Raw genomic sequence first — 18706 nt, forward strand, 5'->3', positions numbered from 1 at the left:
CGATGGCCGAGCACAGCAGCGATCCCCTGAGCTCCAAGGGCATCTGCCAAGCCTCTAGCGAGGGAAGCTCTTTCCAGACTCCGGCACTTCCACGTGTCGGCCCCGGAGCCTTGCACACAGGCCCGGAGAACTGAGCCAGGGCTCGTGCAGACAACCCAAGGCTGCTGGGGCTGCTGCTTCAGCTGGAGGCAGCCTGTGCAGCTTTCTGCAGTCCCCACACGCCCACGCAAGGAAGTGGTTACATTTCTCAGAGAGGAAAAGGGAAGTCAGGCTCCTTCAGAGCGAGAACTCAACTTCTGCCTTTCATTCGGGGCTGGTTCAGCTGCAGTTCGTGTCGACTGCCCAGAGTCCATGAACTAGCGAACCCGCTTTGGACGGAGAGATTTTTTCACCCTGCTTTCCTCATCTTCTCTTGAAGGTAAGTTGGCAGGAGTTTCTTCTCTTTTACCACAGGGGAAGGGGAGGCTCGTCCTCGGCTCCTAGCGGAGTGACTGGCCGTGTGTTTAACCCCGGAGCGTGCCACCAAAAGAAAAACCGTTGTTCCTTTTACTTGAGCAGAACAGATCCGGAGCTACAAGAACGGCGCTGGGATTGGAATGAACTTCCCCTATGAATCAATAGGTCCTCAGAGCTGTTGGCTCCCCCCCCCCCCCCCTTTTTAAACGTTTCTTTTCCATTGTAGCATTTTTTCCCCCTAGGAGGCCTGAAAGCGCCACTGATTTGGAACAGATCCCTGAGCAGGGATACCACAGAAATTAATGAAAACGGTGTGCTGGACCACAGGCCCGTTAGCCCTGCTGCTGTTCCCAGATCCCTCCCCAGGGATCCCCTCCGTGTGCGCGCTGGGTCTGACTCTCCCCTTGCTTACGCTGCTCCATTTGGCAGTTACTTCTGAGTTACACCAGTGGGAGTGAGAGGAGAATCAGGGCCTCTGGCTCACGTTTGCGCTGTCCCCTCCTTGATTTTTTCCCTCTAATCCTGACACTGACACCCGATGCAAAGTTGTCTCTTGGCACATCTGCCCGGAACCGGCTAGGGGTGCTCTCTTTCCAGCCAAAGGGACAGAGCCTGCGCGGATTTCTGCGTAACAGCGCGGGCAAGCGAAGATGGAAGTGTGTCGGGGGATCTCAGAACCGTGTGCTGATTGATTAAAACATCAGGCGTTGCTCTTGGAGCCGAGACCTGGCAGCAGCGGGCAGACAGAGAGCTCCTCCCATCTCTAATTGCTGTGTCTATCAGAGAGGAACTGCCTGGGCTGTGGTGATCTCTGATAGCCTGGGGCGGGGGCAGGGTGCCTTCAGTTAAATCAGTTCATTTGGAAGAAGGAAGAGAAAACCCTGGCCGGTGGAGCCATTGTCATACTCAGCAATGGGCTCCTACTGGGTCCCCCTCCCAAGGTGGGGTTAGGGGCACTCTGTCACAGCGAAAGCGCCTCGCCTGACTCCCAGGGGAAATCAATGGGTCGCAGGCTCCTAAGTCACAGAGGTACTTTGGATTGTGTCACCCTGCCGGGTTGGCTGGAGAGGAGGAAAGAAAAGAGCAGATGGATGGAGCGGATGGGTAGAAAGCAGGGCCCGGGCCGGGGGGGTGCACAACTCTGCCTCCCCCTCCCTGCAGCTGTTGCTGGAGTTGATGGGATTGACCATTGAGGCCTGAGGGCACCGTCAGTAATACGGGGCTGGGACGGTGGCCTGACCGTAAAAGACTTTGGGACAGACTCGGTCCCATCCCTGGCCTGGATCTCTCTCCCCCCAGGCTGAAGCAGGGCAGTGGAGATGCAAACTTGACCCCTGTGCAGAGCAGGGTGATCAGATGTCCCGATTGTATAGGGACAGTCCTGATATTTGGGGCTTTGTCTGATGCAGGCGCCTATTACCCCCACCTCCTGCCCTGGTTTTGCACACTTGCTGTCTGGTCACCTTAGTGCAGAGCATCTCAGCTCCCCTAGTGCCACCTCCCCCTGGAAAGGGCCGGAGGAGCCTGGCTGGACTCCCAAGGGAACATTGATTCTGCCTAGTCTAGCAATAGAGCCCCCTCCCCATATTAACTGCTTGACCGTCCAGCGGGGCAGGGGTTAACACGGACGACCTGCCTGGCTTGGGGCGGGGCGGAGGACTATATTAAGCTGCATGTGCTAAATACAATTTCCGGGGAGGCAGTGACAGCAGAGAGGCTGATCCAGCATTTTGCCTGTTTCTGACCAAATTCAACGCTCCCCACAAAATTTGCAATCAAGGCCCTTCCTACTGAGCAACTTCCTTAGCTGGGGGGGAAAGAAATGGCCCAGCTCTGGATCCAGCGTTCAGTTACTTCCCCCAGCCTGTCTCTTCATTGGTGAGGCCTTGAGCCTGGGCAGAAAAGGAGTGAAACCCGAGGAAGGTATCCAATTCTAAGCCATCTCCGCGCTGGGGATCAACTCATCTGTCTCAGGCAGGCAATGATCCTCAAACTGAACTTTTTACCCACGAAAGCTTATGCCCAAATAAATCCGTTAGTCTTTAAGGTGCCACCAGACTCCTTGTTGTTTTTGTGGCTACAGACTAACACGGCTGCCCCCTGAAACTTACCTTTGTTTTACTTGAGAGAGCAGGTATCTGACTGTTCCGGGGCGGGAGGGGATGTGGAGCCAGCGGATTCAGGAGATGAATGGGACCGGCTGTTGGAGTGGATGTTAGTATAGAATGAAAGGTGACGAGCAAAGGGGGGAATTTTTCTGGACCCTTTTTTGGTTCTTTACTGTGCATAAAGGTGACCGGAAAGCTTGTTTTATTAACCAATGTCCTGCTTTGTCCTTGCATTACAACTTCAGCTCTTGGATAATCTGCCCGGAAAACGAATAGTGGATCTGTGAAATCAGATGCCAAGCAAGTGAAACCTAACCTAGGAGGGGAAGTGATGGTTATTCAGATTGCTTAAAACACTTGGGTGCTGGCAGCAAAGCATCTCCATTTTTAACCATTCAGCACCCAGCGCCTTCCACGGAGGGTGAGGAAGGCAGCCAACGAGTCCCCCTGCAAAAGAGGGAAGGCAGAACTTGATATTCCCAAGGCAAAATTAAGCAAAGCTTCCCCCCTCCTGAGATTATTTTAAACCTTTCAGGCTGTGTTGATGCATCAAAAAGAAGGGAATGGGGACACAATTCCCCTTTTCTCCTTCTCTGTTAAAAAGGACAGAGATGCAGTAAAAATGCACCCTTCCCCCAAACCCATCTCTCTCCTAAAGCAACATTAGCCGCTCAGTTCTGGTTAGTGACTTCATATGTTTTCTGCTCCAGGCTGTCCCTCACATTAGCAGCCAGGACCAGCCCCTCCAAAACACCCTGCTTTCAATGGGCGTTAGGCACTTGAAGAGCTGGGCCCAGACTGCTATTTGCAGCCAGTTTTATTCAGCCAGGCCTCCTGGGGCACTTGCTTCCTGTGCCTCTCACGCCAGCAGTGTCAATGGGATGTGCTGTAGCAGGTTTCAGGACAGCGGCAGCACTGCGCGGTGATCACTGAAATATATACGGTCTGGTTCACTGGGTCAAACGAATCCCCCGTGTAACCTCATTGACACTTTGATGGGATTCTAGCATAGTCCTTTGATGCTCATAACACTTCCCAGGGTTGCCGCTGGTCACGTTTCCCCCTTGCAGATGATGCGCACAATCCCGCAATAATACAGACCCTTTGCATTTTTAATACAACGGCCTCCAAAGCTACTTAAGCTTCATTCAATAAGGTTTGTGAAGGAGTGTGCAGGAAATGGCCAGATCTGTCACAGGCCGCATTGTGCTCTTAGATTTATTATGGGTCTTACAGCTGTGGGCGCATCAGCCAGCCTGCAGCACTGCTTGCACCGGGGTTAGTAGGATCATTGGTTTGATCTGCTGTGGTAAGTCCTACATCCTCCACCATCTCCACGTATTCTCATGAGCAATTCCTTGGAGGGCGGGGCTGGATGTTACAGCTGTTTAAGGCCCGGGTAGTTGGCACATTATGTGCGGTGGATCTGAGCTTTGCTGGGACTCAAACCACTAGGCATTGGTTTTTGCTAATTCCTGTGTGTGGGGCCCTGTTTCTCTTGCTCTTCACAGGCCTAGGAGGCTGGAATCTGTTATTAGAGACTTGGCTTTTTTGCCTCCAATAATAACAAGCAGCAAACACTGCAATTAACATCCTGGCTGGCGGCACAGAGAATCGTGGCAATTTCTGAGTGCTCCTCATGAAATTGGCTTCTAGGTTCAGTGCAGCCCAGCTCAGCAAACCGGGGTCTGTTCCTTGTCTGATGGTTCCAGTATCTTCCATAGAGTTGGCCGAGGCCTGTTTAAAAGGCAAGGGTGGGTTAATTAAAAAAAAAAACTGTAAAAATATCCCCTCCCACTCCAACACTGAGTATTTCAAGCAGCACCACAATGGTTCTTTCATTATGAATTCTGTACCCTGGCAAAAGCCAGCGGTGAGCTAAGCTAGTGGAAGATATTAGTCATGATATACACTGGGGTTGAACAGCCAGCTTGTGCTTAATAGAAATGTAGATTGGTTGCTGCGGGGAGGTGAAGAGAAAAGAACGTTTTAACCATAAAAGTTGAGTTGTGTCTAAAGAGGAAGGAACTCGCAGAGGAACCAAAGTGAGGAAACTAAGATGAAGCAACCAAGCAGGCCGAGAGATTGCACGCTGTCTGTTACACAGTGTCGGCAAGATAGTTTCTAGAAGGGGACGACTTCTCGTTTGAAAGGTTCTCTGACTTGCTAAGACACTCATGGTTAATTTTACTAAGAGAATTTTTGATCTTGGTTGATTTCGGTACGGAAGCATCTTGAGGCACATGCGTGCCCAGCCCCTCAGCCTTTGCCACAGCCTCTGTTTTGTTTGGGATGTTTAACGGAACAGCTGAGCGTTAGCCAGATTAAAACCGGTGCCATTAGTATGGACTAAATTGGAAGCTGGACTAAAACATGCAGCATAGTGAATGCAGACGGAACGAGGCAGTGTGTTACTGGGGATTGGATGGACACTTAACGTGGGCAACGCCTACCATTAGACAAAGCTCGAGCAAGCGCATCTACAAGAGCTACCAGCTCTGACTTGGCTGACTGCATCTCAGAGAGGTACCTCCCAGCAGCCAGACAGCGGTTCCTTCTTTTGCAACATCCTGCAGTGGCCCCAGCTGGAGGCAGGAAGCCAGGCTCGATGGGCCACTGGTCTGATTCAGCATGACACACTTTGGATCTGAGGTCAGCCTCTTTAATACTGGAATGCCTCCAATCTAGCCATAAAAATGCATCCTTACAGGGCCGCCTGGGGTAGCTGGTACAGCCCCCTGCTCCATTCAGGGCGGTGTTGGTGGGAATGGATCACACGATTCTAGCATCAGTGATGGGGAATAGTGAACTGGAAGGCGATCCGTTGGGGACTGCCTGGCTCAGGGGATGGGGACACGGAGCATTTCACCACTCGGGCGCCAGCTTGAATCTAGTCATGGTTGGTAGTGACAGAAAACTTTTCTCCGCTGCCATTTGTTCATTGGCTGTGAGCCACTTGATGCTCCCTGTCTTGGTACCATTCCCTCCAGGTGTCTGATCTCGCCCGGGCTGGGGCAATGTAGGGGAGGTTTGCACTGGGTCTGAAGCTGCCCCCCTTCCCCCTTCTATAAATAAAGGGAGGCCTTGCCTCTCTAGGGCAGTCAACCCAGCACTGAATTCACCCCCTCCATGGAGGCTTGGTGGGGACACGGCACCCAGTAGGTGACTGTCCAACTGCCTGTGGCGTTGCGGGGGTAGGTCAGGAAGGAACCTGAGCCATGGGGAAGAGAAGATTCCCAGCTGCAGGCAGTTTCCTCAGCAAGGAGGTGACTAAGTGTGTGGAGACACTGAGGACTCCCAGATGGGGCAGGCTCTTCCCAGTGCACTTAATTCCCAGGCCCGCTATTGTTCATTCCGGCTCTGCTCTGTTCTGCTGCACGCAGCAGGGGCATCTGAGGAATGTGACAGGCATGCGAAGGGTGTGGGGGGGGGCGGATCTAAGGCACAAGGACAGGGGAGGGGTTAGCAGCCAGCTGCTCTGTGCTCCAGCTGGTGGAGGTTAGTGGCTCTCTGGGATCACACTGAAGATCCTGGCCAAGAAGAAGGGAGGCTGGCAAGGCAGGCAGCAGTTCCTCTGACCCTACGAACTTGAAGAATTTTGCACTTCATTCATCTGCAAGGAACCCCAATTCTGGGCTTGGTTCACCAGATAGGTCACCTCTCCTCCCGCCCCTTCATGCAGGGGCCGGACCGTCCATGTGAAGTGGACTGAAGGGCCCTGCTGAAGTGATCTGCTGACCGATAGTTAGGTGCCAGTCACCTGGGTTAAGAGGCCATGGAACAGAATGATTTCCTGCACCCCCGCACCAGTACCGCAGACTTTCCCATAAGCCAAGAACATATGTGTCCATTTGGATGGAGCAGTTCCAAGTGGTTTTGGTCCTGGCCTTTCTGCAGAATTCTTATCTCCTCTGCCCCGAATGCTGAGAGCTTCCCTGATGTTTATACACATTGCAGAAACCAGAAATCCTGCCTAATGCGTCCATTTGACTGTCACCGCATCCTCCCCCCTTTTTATCTCCTTCCACTGGTTGCATCTTGACTTTATCCACCCTACACTGCGAGCTTTGGGGCAGGGACTGTCCTAGGTACGTGTCTGCTCAGCAAGGAGCAATGCACTGCCCTGATTGAGGCCCCCAGGGGCTACAGCCGTGCAAAGAAGTAATAACAATGCAGCTGATTTCGATGAGAGCATCAGAGTAGCCACAAGAACGGATTGAGATCACAAGCGACTTTGTGTTTAGCCTGCTCCAATCCCCTCCTGTAAAACCATGCTTGTGGGCGGAGTCTGTTCTCTTCAGGAGCAGGAACCAGCGCCAAGAAGGTTCATGAGTGATTAGAAAGTCCCTTAACATTCTGAGCCAGTTTCCTGTTTTTTAAAGTTATCTGGACCTTCTTGTTTCCTTTCAATGCCCTGACTGTGACAGGTTGCTGCCAAAGGGCCATTCCAGGAAGACTTGAAAAGGGAACTGGGGGGAGGCCTCGCTGTGTCCTTCCAGCAATAAGGCTCGACTGGATGGTAAGATCATTGCCAGAGCGCCGGGTCCATCTTGTGGGCTGGACCATGAGGCCTTGGCCTAGTCTCTTCTCATTTTGCACCACCAATCTCCCTCCACCAAAGGCATAAGGGGAGTAATTTATCAGACTGAATTAGTAACGCATTCCAGTGCTGACTTGCGAGAATCAAACAGTCTTAAGAAAGGCTTGGGGTTACTGACTCGAAAGGGCTGGCCACAGAGAGAGGAGTGTGTGACTTCCTGGCTTTTCATCGGTTGGAGATCTGGCTTCAAATCCAGCCCTAGGTTAACAATGAATTGATGGGTCCTCCTCCTAGTTCCTAGTGGCCCAAACAACTACAAAGGTCATGATTAGTTGAACTCGTCTGAAATCAAATCTGAAATTCAACACAGATAAGTGCAAAGTGCTACAGTTAGGAAGGAAAAATAAAATGCACAAATATAAAGTGGGGAATAATTGGCTAGGTAGGAGTGCTACCGAAAAGGAGCCAGGAGTGATAGTGGATCACAAATTGAATATGAACATACAGTGGCAAAAAAGGCTAATATCATTCTGGGGTGTAGTAACAAGAGGGTTGTAGGTAAGACCAGGGCTGGCTCCAGGCACCAGGTGAGCGAGCTGGTGCTTGGGGCGGCAGATTGTTGGAGGCGGCATTCTGCCCAATCCTGGGGCAGCACGGCCGCTTTTTTGTTGTTGTTGTTCTTGTTCCGCTCCGGCCGCCCTGTAGGGGGCGGCGGCGCGGAGAACCAGAGCGCCCTGCAGGGCAGTCCTCTTCCTTCCCTCCCCGCCGACCGGAGCAGAGCCCTCGCGGCAGGAGGCGGTGCAGCGGGAGGGGCTGTGTGGCAGTGCCCCCGCTGTAGCCCTGGCCGCCCCCTTCTCTCTCTCTCCCGCCCGCTCCTTCCCCATCCCCCCCCACAAGCCGGTCCCCCTGCACCTGTGCTCCAGCCGCGCCACAGTTTTTTTTTTTCTTGGGACGGCCAAAAAGCCAGAGCCGGCCCTGGGTAAGACACAGGAGATAATTGTCTATTCAGCACTGGTGAAGCCTCAGCTGGAGTTGTGTGTCCAATTGTGGGCAACGGGCTTTCGGAAAGATGCAAACTGGAGGGAGTCCAGAGGAGAGCAACACAAACGATAAAAGGTTTAGGAAACCTGCCCTCTGAAGAAATATTTTAAAAATTGGTATGTTTAGTCTTGAGAAAAGAAGACTAACGGGCACCCTAGTAATAGGCTTCAAATATGTTCAGGGCTGTTATAAAGAGACCTGTCATCGATTGTTCTTCGTCTCCACTGAAGGTAGGGCAAGAAGTAATGAGTTCAATCTGCAGCAAGGGAGATTTAGCTGAGCTCTTAGGGAAACGTGTCTGTTAGGATAATTACGCTCTGGAAGAGAGTTCCAAGGGAGGTTGTGGGATCCCTCTCATTGGAGGTTTTTAAGAACAGGTTGGCCTAACACTGGTCTAGGTGGACTTGGCCTACCTCAGTAGAGCGGGCTGGACTAGATGACCTCTCAGGGTCCCTTCCAGCGTTACATTTAAATGATTCTATGAAAGCCAATTGAAGTCAATGGAGCTATGCAGATTTACATCAACTGAGGAGCTGGCCTTTGGTTTCAGCTGTCATTGAACACCAGTGTGAGAATCACCATGAATCTACCGAGTCAGGCAATGATTAGGTGACCAAGGAGCAGATTCCAGTTTACCGGCCTTGTAGTGGCTTGCTCCCTTTGGTGGCTATTTCCTTTAGATGTGGCTGACGAGGGCCCTCTTTTAACCTGGCTCTTACATCTCTGCCTTTTCACTTTCGTTCCAGCTGAAAAGCCATGGCCTACCACAGCTTCCTGCTTGAACCCATCAGCTGCCACTCCTGGAATAAGGACAGAACCCGTAAGTGTACAAATCCCTTCTCCTCCAGGCGCACCAGCACTGTGGAGTGAAAACAGGTCACGCGGATATAACTGAGTTAGCAGAACTGGCCCATGGTATGCATGGAACATGCTGCACTGGTAAAGGTCCCATTTCCCAGGACCCAGCCTCAGAGTGCAGAGAGTGCTGAGCCGGCCTCATTGGCTTCCCTTCAGGGCTGGCTCACAAGACTGCTTCCCATGTTCTCCCCAGCTGCCAGCTCCCCCCAAATGTGCAGGCTGTGGAGACCCCTTGCATCTGGCTTTGCCAAGTGCAATGACATACTGGGCTGGGCCTATGACCTAGTCATGCTATTCATCAGAAAGAAGAGACAACGTTCATCCAGGTTCTGAGCGCCTCAAACTCGGCAGAGGGGTTTTCAAATCCGGGACCCTAACAGAGAGAGGAGGCCATTTGCAAGGTCCAGGTCCCAGTTCTGAACAGCTAGCCTGGGGGTGGGGGGACGGATCCCGGAGTTTGCTTATGTCCCGTCTCTGAAGCAGTTTGTACAGAGGGATAACGCCCAGGAGCAAGTGGGTAACACATCTGGGGAGGTGTTCCAGCAAGCTCCCACTCCTCGCCTCCCCCATGGCTTCCTACCAGGAGATTGGGGTCGTGTAGGAGGAGGTTCAGCCCAGCCCAGCCGGCTCAAAGAGATGATCCTGCAGCCCCGTTTACTTGGGGCCAGGTGCACCATATGTGATGTGTTGCGGGGGGCCCAGCCCCCATGGTGCAGCAATGGGCAGAATCGAGTATGTTAGTATCACAGATAAATACATTTCAAGTCAATCTGAGCTGCCCTTGTGGCCTGCCAGCAGAGCCCCTGGGCGATTGACGGTGAGTGACGCCGTGGCGCCCTGGGGTGGAGGGTATAAAAGGGCTGCAGTGACCACAGAGTGGCTCACCAGAACAAAAAGCACTTTCTTTAGGGGCAGGGGGGAATGGGCCATGCGGCTGGCTGTAGGCAGGATGGGGTGGGCACAGGCAGAGTGCCTGCCAGGGGGCCACCCCTCGACAGCTGGCATTCCATAGGGAACCTCCCAGCAGAACGGCTCACCCGAAGTGGGCGGAGCCTCTTCTGGTGGTGGGTGGGGCCTCTTCTGGTGGTGGGCAGGGCCTTCCTCCCACTTGCCAGTTTAACTCGGAGCTGAAACTCAACGCTGGGGGCTGCACAGCAGTGGCAGAGTGTGGCATGGATGGGCTGGGTCAGAGGAGCTTAGCTGGGACAATTCACATTCAGCTGCTCCCCTCCAGCACTAAGTCTCGCCTAGCTTCACCCAGCTGCCTCTTCCCCTTGTGCTGCTCCCCTCACATAGTTGAGGCCTGAGCAATGGAAGGCACAAGATCTAAGCTATGCTTGAATCAAGGCCTCAGACTCCCCTTCGTGTCCCTTTTATAACCTCCACCTTCCTGCGTAGAGGCCCCTGTCCACCACATGCTAGTGCCAGGTTCACCAACACACAGGCGCCGACTTTCCCGCTCCGCCCCAGTCCCCGCCCCCACGCTACTCCTTCCCTCAAGCCCCTGCACCGCCTCTTCCTGTCCCTCTCCCCCACCACCCGAGCACGCCCTGCCCTTGTTCCTCCCCCTCTCCTCCTTCATGCCGCGAAACAGCTGATCCGCAGTGGGCAGGAGGCGCTAGGAGGAAGGGGGAGGCCCTGATGGGCGGGGCCTGCTGGTGGCTGGGAGGCGCTGAGGGATGGGGGAGGAACTGATAGAGGGGCTGCCAGTGGGTGCTGAGCACCCACCATTTTTTCCCCCTTGGCTGCACCAGGGTTGGAGCACCCACAGAGTCGGCGTCAGCGCACCAGCACGTGTGAAGTTTCTCTCCTAGCACCTCTCTTGTCACTGTGCACAGGGATCACCCAGCCCCTCGTCACAAGGCAAGAGGGATGTTGCTTTTAGTAGCTTTCCCACAACAGCGAACTCCGTGTCCGCTGACTGTGCGCTACAAGCCGGGCTCTGACTCCAGATTCAGGGCCACCGAGCAGGCAGCAGGGGAAGGTTGAACGAGGAAGGGCTGGGGTCGCTCAGAGCGAGCCCCTTTGAAGTGTACAACTGTTCCATTGGCTCTGGTATTCGGCCGCTAGCTGCAACTGGCAGCTGTTGCTTAGACAACCCCCTGCCCTCCTCTCCCCCAGCACTAGTCAGGATAGAGGCTTTCCTGCCTGACCCTTGTGGGCCATAAGTGAACACCCTGAAGCTTGAGACTGGCCTCTCTCACCATGAGCTTAGCCTGACTGTACATGCTTAGACATGCTGTATTCATGGGCATCAGCTGATCCTGCTCGTCATTGGACCCCCCAGCTGCGGTACTTAACCCCGCCCCCGCTGGCGGGTCACGTAACCGCTGTTATTGTTCCCCAGAGCTTGCCATCTGCCCCAACAACCACGAGGTCCACATCTACAAGAAAGCTGGGGAAAAGTGGAACAAGGTCCATGAGCTGAAGGAGCACAACGGGCAGGTGACAGGTGAGACAACGCGTCATAGGGCCAAGGGTCCCTCTCGTCTCTTAAAGCAGTCAGGGAACACGGCTCCTAGACACAGCCGCCCGCGAGAGACGGGGCTGGAGGGGGCAGATCCCCGGCTAATGGGAGGGCTCCCTGCTTGGTAATGCACTCAGTAGGACGTGCTTGTATCTGCCGTGGGGGACGGGTGTCCTGGAGATCTTGTCTCAGCTGCAGCCAGAACCCCTCAGGCTGCATTTGGGCATCTTGCTAACTAAGCAGGGTTGGGCTGGCTCAGCCCTTAGATGGGAGCCATCCATGGAACACAGTAGTGCTGCAGGAGGTGGTGGTGTATGAGTCAGTAGGTGGCGCTCTTCCCCTTGTCACTACTGAGCCCAGAGGCCTAGCGCGGTGGTAGGGGGCGCTGTGCTGTCTTTCAGAGGAGATGTGCAACGGAGAGCCTGACCCAGGGGCATCAAAATCCCATGGCACTTTCCACCACAGTTCTTGTACTGGCGGAATTCCCCATTGGTCTCATTCTTCACCCCCTGTACTAAACTGTTGTGTTGCTGTCTGCTGTCAAACAGCTGCCATGTTCCACCCAGAGGTGGCTGCATTTCAGGGGGGAGTGAAGGAATGTATATAAATTGTTAAGCAGTGAGGGATCTTGTGAAAGGAACAGGGAAAATCTAAGCGTTTGCTGTTGGGCAGAAGCAGCTGAAAGGGCCTCCCCAAGGTATAAATTGAGATGGGAGTTGCAGCTAACAGGAGAGACCGCTTTAAGCCATCATTAAAACTGAGCTGGGGCAGGGACTGTCTAGTGGCAGCACATTGGCGTTCAGGGCCTCACCACTCTGTCACTGCAAGGACTGGGAGAGACAGAGGCTTGGAGTGGCATTAACAGTCTCCAATTAGAACAGCGTCCATCCTTGTCCCGCCCCTGGTAGGCCTTCTAGAGAGGGGGGGGGGGGAATTGATCCACTTCCTCAAAATCAATCAACTTGCAGCTTCCCACCCCCAAAGATCTGTGCTTTGACAGGCTGCCTGGCTGACTCATTCTAGGAGGTTGTGGCTCTGTAGCAGGAACCCCAGATCCGGCCTGGCAGCCTGGGGCACTGAACGTGAAATGGCACTAGTGAAAGGCAGGGGGGAGATTTGGAAGTGGAGGCTGGCAGCAGGAGGGGGAAGGAAAGGGCAATGGTGCCCCCTGCTGGCCATTTTGTTGGTTTCTTCTCACCAGCTTTCCAGGGGGGGGGGGGCAGTAAACTGATGCCGGCGATGGGCCTGACCCAAAGCCCTGGCACCAAACACCCTGACCGCCGAGGCCCCTTAAGCCCAGCTGTGAATGTGGTGACTGGGGAGGGGCTCGAAGAGCTGGGGAGAAAGGAGTTTGGGAGCATAGACTCATAGATCTTCAGGCCAGAAGGAACCATGATGTCATCTAGGCTGCCCTCCGGCAAAGCACAGACCAGGGACCCTCCCCCAGCATTCCCTGCCCCAGCCCACGCCCTACCCACACGGCTCTCTGTGTTTCAGGCATTGACTGGGCCCCCGATAGCAACCGCATCGTGACCTGCGGGACCGACCGGAACGCCTACGTGTGGACCCTAAAGGGCAATGTCTGGAAACCCACCCTGGTTATCCTGAGGATCAACCGCGCCGCCCGCTGCGTGAAGTGGTCCCCCAAGGAGAACAAGTTTGCTGTGGGTAGCGGCTCCAGGGTCATCTCCATCTGCTATTTCGAGCAGGAGAACGACTGGTGAGTCCTGGCCCTTTGGTGCGCCAGCCTCTAGGGGAACATGCTCCCAGGGGGTAGGGCGCCTCTGCCCTGCTGCTGTCAGTCAGGCAGCGGGTGACCTGCTTGTCTTGTGCCCTAGGTGGGTTTGCAAGCACATCAAGAAGCCCATTCGCTCGACCGTCCTCAGCCTGGACTGGCACCCCAATAACGTCCTGCTGGCCGCCGGCGCCTGCGACTTCAAATGCAGGTGAATTAAGAGTCCCTGAGAAAACGCTGAGACCCGGGGATGGTAAGGAACAGGGGGTTCTGGAAAAGAGCAGGAAGGCTGCTCTCTAGCGGGGAGCCTTCGCCCTGGCTGGACTGACATGTTCTTTGGCGCTCCAAGGTTAGAAATGGGGCCCTGTTGGGGTTTGGGCTTGCACAGAACTGCCTCTCCCTTTGCCGTGCCCCGTCACTTTCCTCGGGGAACGCTGGCGTCACCCTCCTCCCCTGTTTATTTCTGACTAGAAGTGGGCCCTAGATCAGAGCATCCCAAGCTCTGGGGAAGCCCTGACCCTCGACTGGATCCCAGCTGTGCAGCTCAGGCCCATCGCTGGCTCTTCAGAACCAGAAACGGCGGCTGGGCAAACAGCAAAGCCGCTCATGTGAGAGTAACAAGGGACGATCATGGGACTAAAATAAAGATCCAGGGAGAAGCTGAGAGGTCGGGTTCGCCAGATCTAGGCAGGACTGGGCCCTCCAGGGGTCGGAGTGTCGTTCAGGACCTGGGTGGCGTGAGGGGAGTCTCCATGTGGCAGCAGCGCCTCCCTGGCTGATGATATCGTGGAGTGATTTCCTGCCGTAAGCATCCATCAGGGAGCTTCTGATTTGTTGTTCCCCACCCTAGGGGTGTCTCATTAGCGATGTGGCCCGGCCCAGCCCAGCTCCCTGGCAAAAGCTCTGTCGTCCGTGGCCCTTCATAACACAACTGGGCCTTGATCAGGAATGAGTGAGGCATGTCGGGGGCGGGAGAGAAGAGTAACTCCCCCTTCTGGGTTCTAACAACGCTCGGCACCTCTCTGGAGAGGGCCAAGGGACTCGCTTGAGGTCACACCCACCAACATTACAAACCTGGTCGCCTAACTCCTCAGCCAGGGCCCAGGCTGCTGGACTCGGCTGCTTCTCGGGCTACCAGCACCGTAGCCACCGTTCAGTCAGCGCCTGCAGCAGCCCAGATCTGTGCCTCGGTTCCCTGTAGGATTTTCTCGGCCTACATTAAGGAAGTGGAGGAGAGGCCGTCCCCCACGCCGTGGGGCTCCAAGATGCCCTTTGGGGAGCTGATGTTTGAGTCGAGCAGCAGCTGCGGCTGGGTCCACAGCATCTGCTTCTCTGAAAGCGGCAACCGCGTGGCGTGGGTCGGCCACGACAGCACCGTCTGCCTCTGGGACGCCAACAAGAAAACGGCGTAAGTGGGACTGTTTTCTTTAACGGAGCAGCAGGTGCCAGCACACTTGCATCTCCAGTGGGGCAAACCCCAGCTCGGGGGAGAAGCCCTTGTCCGCACAGAGCAGGGAGAACCTCACTGTGAAGGGCTGAGCTGGCTGCAGGTAGCCTGGACGCTGGAGCGGCCGGGGGTTGAGGGCCTTGCTCAGCCCCATGCGCTGATCGACCCTCGGGGATACAGGGGCTCTGCCGGCAGAGGTCTGGGAACGAGCAGCAGGGTTGGGAGCGCCGGGGCCGACTGCTGAGCTGTCTGCACTTCTAGCCTCTGTTGCTGCTGCAGCCCCCTCTGGGGGCAAAAAGTGGCACAGCTGGCCAGTGCCCAGCGACGCTCGAGACTAGCCTAGGGCAGCATGCAAAGACTGAATCCAACGCCATCTCCTGCCGCTCTCCCAGCCACCTACCGACCCAGCCCGAGCCTGCCGTGCCAGGCTGCCTGGGCGAGGAAGGGAACACCCGTCACAATCCCCCTGCTAAATTGGCCCCTTTCCCTTGCTCACCCCCCGGTGCTGGAGACCAGGATGCGCTCAGCCCTCGGAAGAGCAGGCTAACCCTGGCTGCAGTCTGGCTCGTTGCTCGCGCTCTGGAAATCTGGGGGGCCTGTCGCGTTCCCTGGTGGTTCCAAGGAGGATGTGATGTGAAGCCAGAACGCTGCTCAGAGGTGCTAACCGCTCTTGGCTGCTTCTCCCTGCCTAGTGTCACCTCGTTGTCTGTGGAGACTCTGCCGTTCCTAGCGGTCACCTTCATTACCGAGAACAGCCTGGTGGCAGCGGTAAGTCTACGGCTCGCGCCGGGAAGCTGAGCGGCTGCTCTGGTGCCTGGTGGTTTTGAGCCGAACACACTGTTGGTGTTTCCCCAGGGCCACGACTGCTACCCGATGCTCTTCACCTACGACGAGAGCCAGGGCTCGCTGACCTTTGGCGGGAAGCTGGACGTCCCCAAGCAGAGCTCCCAGCGTGGCCTGACCGCTCGCGAGCGCTTCCAGAACCTGGATAAGAAAGCCAGCACCGAGACCAACAACGTCACGCTGGAAACGCTGCACAAGAACAGCATCAGGCAAGGGCTGGGTGGGGCACCGGGAGGGACCCCGCCGCACGTTAGTCCCGGAGACGGTGGGGGATGGAGCTAAGTCCAGCCAAACCCAAATCCCAGAGCTGTCTCCTCACTTCGAGGAGGTTCGGCTTCCAGTCTGACCCCGTTAGTGTGGGACTGGCTGAAGCGGAGGTTTGCACTGCAGAGCATCTCCCTGGCCGTTCTGCAGGGACAATCTGCCTCCCCTTGCTAGAGCTCACTTGCTCCATGCAGCCTTGTTAGCTGGGAGAGCCCCTGCTGGTGGCCTTCACAACTGAAGATGGTGAGTTGGGTTGCACGAGACAGAAACTTGGGCAAAGCTCTTGTTGGAGCCAGCCTTCCCGTGTGGCAGGTGGTAAAATAACCCGGAGCTTAATAAACTCTGAGTCGAACACGCCACCTTAGAAAGACTCTGTCAAATGCTGAGGCCAGGGAAGCCAAAGGGCAGCTGACTTTCCAGTGTCCATCTGTGCTCTCCAGCCAGATTTCCGTGATTGCCGGTGGCAAAGCCAAGTGTACCCAGTTCTGCACCACAGGAATGGACGGGGGGCTAAGCATCTGGGATATCAAGGTAAACAACCTACATGGAGACCGCAAGGAGAAAGCTGGGTTCTCTCTGTTGGAAGGTGCTCGGGAAACGTTATATTGTAACAAAAGCTTCCATTTCACGTCACGCTCGCGTCCCCAGCGTCCCACTGATTTGCAGTTCTGCGACCCCCAAATGCCTGGGAGCTACCGCTCAGCACCGGACACTGCTTGCAGGCCAGTCCTGGTACTGAGAGCACATACCTTTACCTAGCACTACACTATCCAGACTCACAAAGCCACGCGCGGTTCCCCAAGGCAGTGCTGGGAGCTGACGGCACTGAACGCTGGCTGTTTGCTGGTGCAGGCATATCGCTACTCATTGTTATTGCCACTCTCTGCTGCCATTGGCTAGCTCCAGGGGGATGTGTGTCCACAGGAGGCTATTTCCTCACCTTCATACCCCAGAACCCGGATCAGCTTTTCAACCTTTTCTTCTGTTGAAAGCTATTCAGCATGCCCGAGGGAGTGTTCCACGCCGGTGCTGCGCCCATCACAGCCACTCACATGAGCACAGATTGAGTCCTTGTGTAATAAACGCTGCTTGGAATGGGATCAGACATGCCGCCGAGCCCTTGGCTCACCTTGTGCGACTCCACCCATTCCGTCACAGCTAGTAACATTCGGCAGAGACATTCTGTCCATGCTTTGACCTACCCAGATAGTTCTCCAGGCTAGGGGGGAATATTCCCGGGATGGTATTTTTAAAATTCAGCCTGATCAAAGGGAAATTTAGAACCCGACACTAGCCCCTCTGATTAGAGGATCCTGCAAAAGAAATGGACACACCCAACTGGCTCTGTCAGACAGTTGACTTGAACAGCCCTTTGGAGCAATGGAGAGCTGTAAACGCTAAGCGCCACAGAAAAGCATGCCATGTCCTCTTGCTGGGGTGAGGGGAGGGGGTAAAGAAGGGGCTGCTTGGGGAATGCTAAATGCATACTAGCTTGTATTTTTACATGGCTGGACACAGGGCCGGCTCTGGCTTTTTTGCCACCCCAGGCAAAAAAGCCTCCCACTGCCCCCCCCCCCCCCCCCGCCCTCCCCTCCACGGGGAGCGTGGCAGGGGAGGGCGCCGAACCCGGCCGGGGCCCTGCTCTCTCGGACTGGCCAGAGCGCCAGGGGGAGGGCGGCGAGCCCACCACAGCTCCGCTCTCCCTGGCGGCCGGAGCGCCGCAGGGAGGGTGGCGAGCCCAGTCGCGGCCCCGCCCCAAGCACATGCTTGGTGGGCTGGTGCCTGGAGCCGGCCTGGCTGGACACAATGTCTATCTATTTCCCCCCCCAGCATAAAACAAATACCAGCTGTGGTCTACATCCAGTTTTTGCAGTTTCGGCATGTCCACACCAAATCACACCCTTAGTGGTAGAAAGATGTTCTATAGAAATGTGGCTCAGTCCCCTTCCCATCTGGAATCAGTTACACCGGGACAACTGTGTCTACATTAGCGGGTGGTGTTGTAACACTAACTCTAGCAATACCGTTAAAGCAGCAGCTCGTGTGGGTCGACAAGGCTTACGAGATGAGGTCACAGAGGGCCCTGCATTAGAGAGGTGACTGGTTGAGAGGCAAGGAGTCTGCTGCAAGAAGCAGGCATATTTCCATGGCTTGTGCTTGCACTCTGGCCGAGCAAGCCAGCCCCCTAATTTGCAGTGGCCAGGCTGCCCAGACTGTGCTCTCACACACCCGGAGAAAAGTGCTTGTTGGAAATCTCTGTTGTTTTCCTCGTAGAGCCTGGAGTCCGCACTGAAGGATCTCAAGATCAAGTGACGGAGCCTGTCGGGAAAGGCCATTTGCAGCACCGCCAGCCTCGCTCTCTTATTCCAATTCTGCTTGCTTTTTTTTCCTGTAAGATGTTGAGTTCAGATCAAGACGACTGATAGTTGCAGATACACATCTCCCCTGGCAGCGGTACAACTGCCTGGGCTCAAAGGCACTTGGGAGACTTGTCAGCTGAAGTAAATTAAGTACAAAGAAATTAAGTAGTATTTTTAAGACTTTTTTACATTTTAAAACAATGCACCTATGCTGGTCATAAATTGCTTAAAGAAACAGAAAATAAAGTGTCTTTTTCATGTAAATCCAGCGGCTGCTTTCTTTCGAATATATATTGAGGTCAGTGTCACTGTTAAGTTCTCCCCAAGGTAGCAGATATCATGGGGGAGTCTCCTAGTGCTGTCTCTGCGTCTGTTTCACACCTCAGAACCACTTCCTGTTTCAAACAATTGCTGCACTGACGCCTGGCACCCTTTATTGCCAGAACAGAAACAGCTTTTGCCTGGGAGGGGTTCTGCCCATGCCTGCCTCAGCCATGTACAGCCCCACCCAGTCTGCTCCAAGAGAAGCAGGTTTCCCAACCTGCGATGTTGCTGCCCTGGTTTCATAACTCTACCTGCAAACATGG

The 18706-nt window shown here is 54.9% G+C and overlaps 1 protein-coding gene across 1 annotated transcript; it reads left to right on the forward strand.

Annotated features, from left to right (window-relative positions):
- The first annotated feature begins 264 nt into the window (after positions 1-264).
- On the forward strand, positions 265-18383 carry ARPC1B (actin related protein 2/3 complex subunit 1B). The gene is made up of 10 exons (XM_054042872.1): positions 265-418; positions 8892-8965; positions 11351-11455; positions 12968-13190; positions 13309-13416; positions 14407-14613; positions 15345-15420; positions 15508-15704; positions 16200-16290; positions 18034-18383. Exons 2-10 carry the CDS (start codon positions 8902-8904, stop codon positions 18070-18072), a joined length of 1110 nt encoding a protein of 369 aa, XP_053898847.1. The 5' UTR covers positions 265-418; positions 8892-8901; the 3' UTR covers positions 18073-18383.
- The last annotated feature ends 323 nt before the right edge of the window (positions 18384-18706 follow it).

Source organism: Malaclemys terrapin, chromosome 10, assembly GCF_027887155.1.
Source record: "Malaclemys terrapin pileata isolate rMalTer1 chromosome 10, rMalTer1.hap1, whole genome shotgun sequence".
NCBI lineage: Eukaryota > Metazoa > Chordata > Testudines > Emydidae > Malaclemys > Malaclemys terrapin.

Excerpts from the sequence above, each read along its gene's own strand:
- ARPC1B (XM_054042872.1), top strand. The coding sequence starts at position 8,902 with ATGGCCTACCACAGCTTCCTGCTTGAACCCATCAGCTGCCACTCCTGG. Across the intron at positions 8,966-11,350 it reads CTGGAATAAGGACAGAACCC|AGCTTGCCATCTGCCCCAAC; the intron begins GTAAGTGTACAA and ends ATTGTTCCCCAG. Across the intron at positions 14,614-15,344 it reads GACGCCAACAAGAAAACGGC|TGTCACCTCGTTGTCTGTGG; the intron begins GTAAGTGGGACT and ends CTCCCTGCCTAG.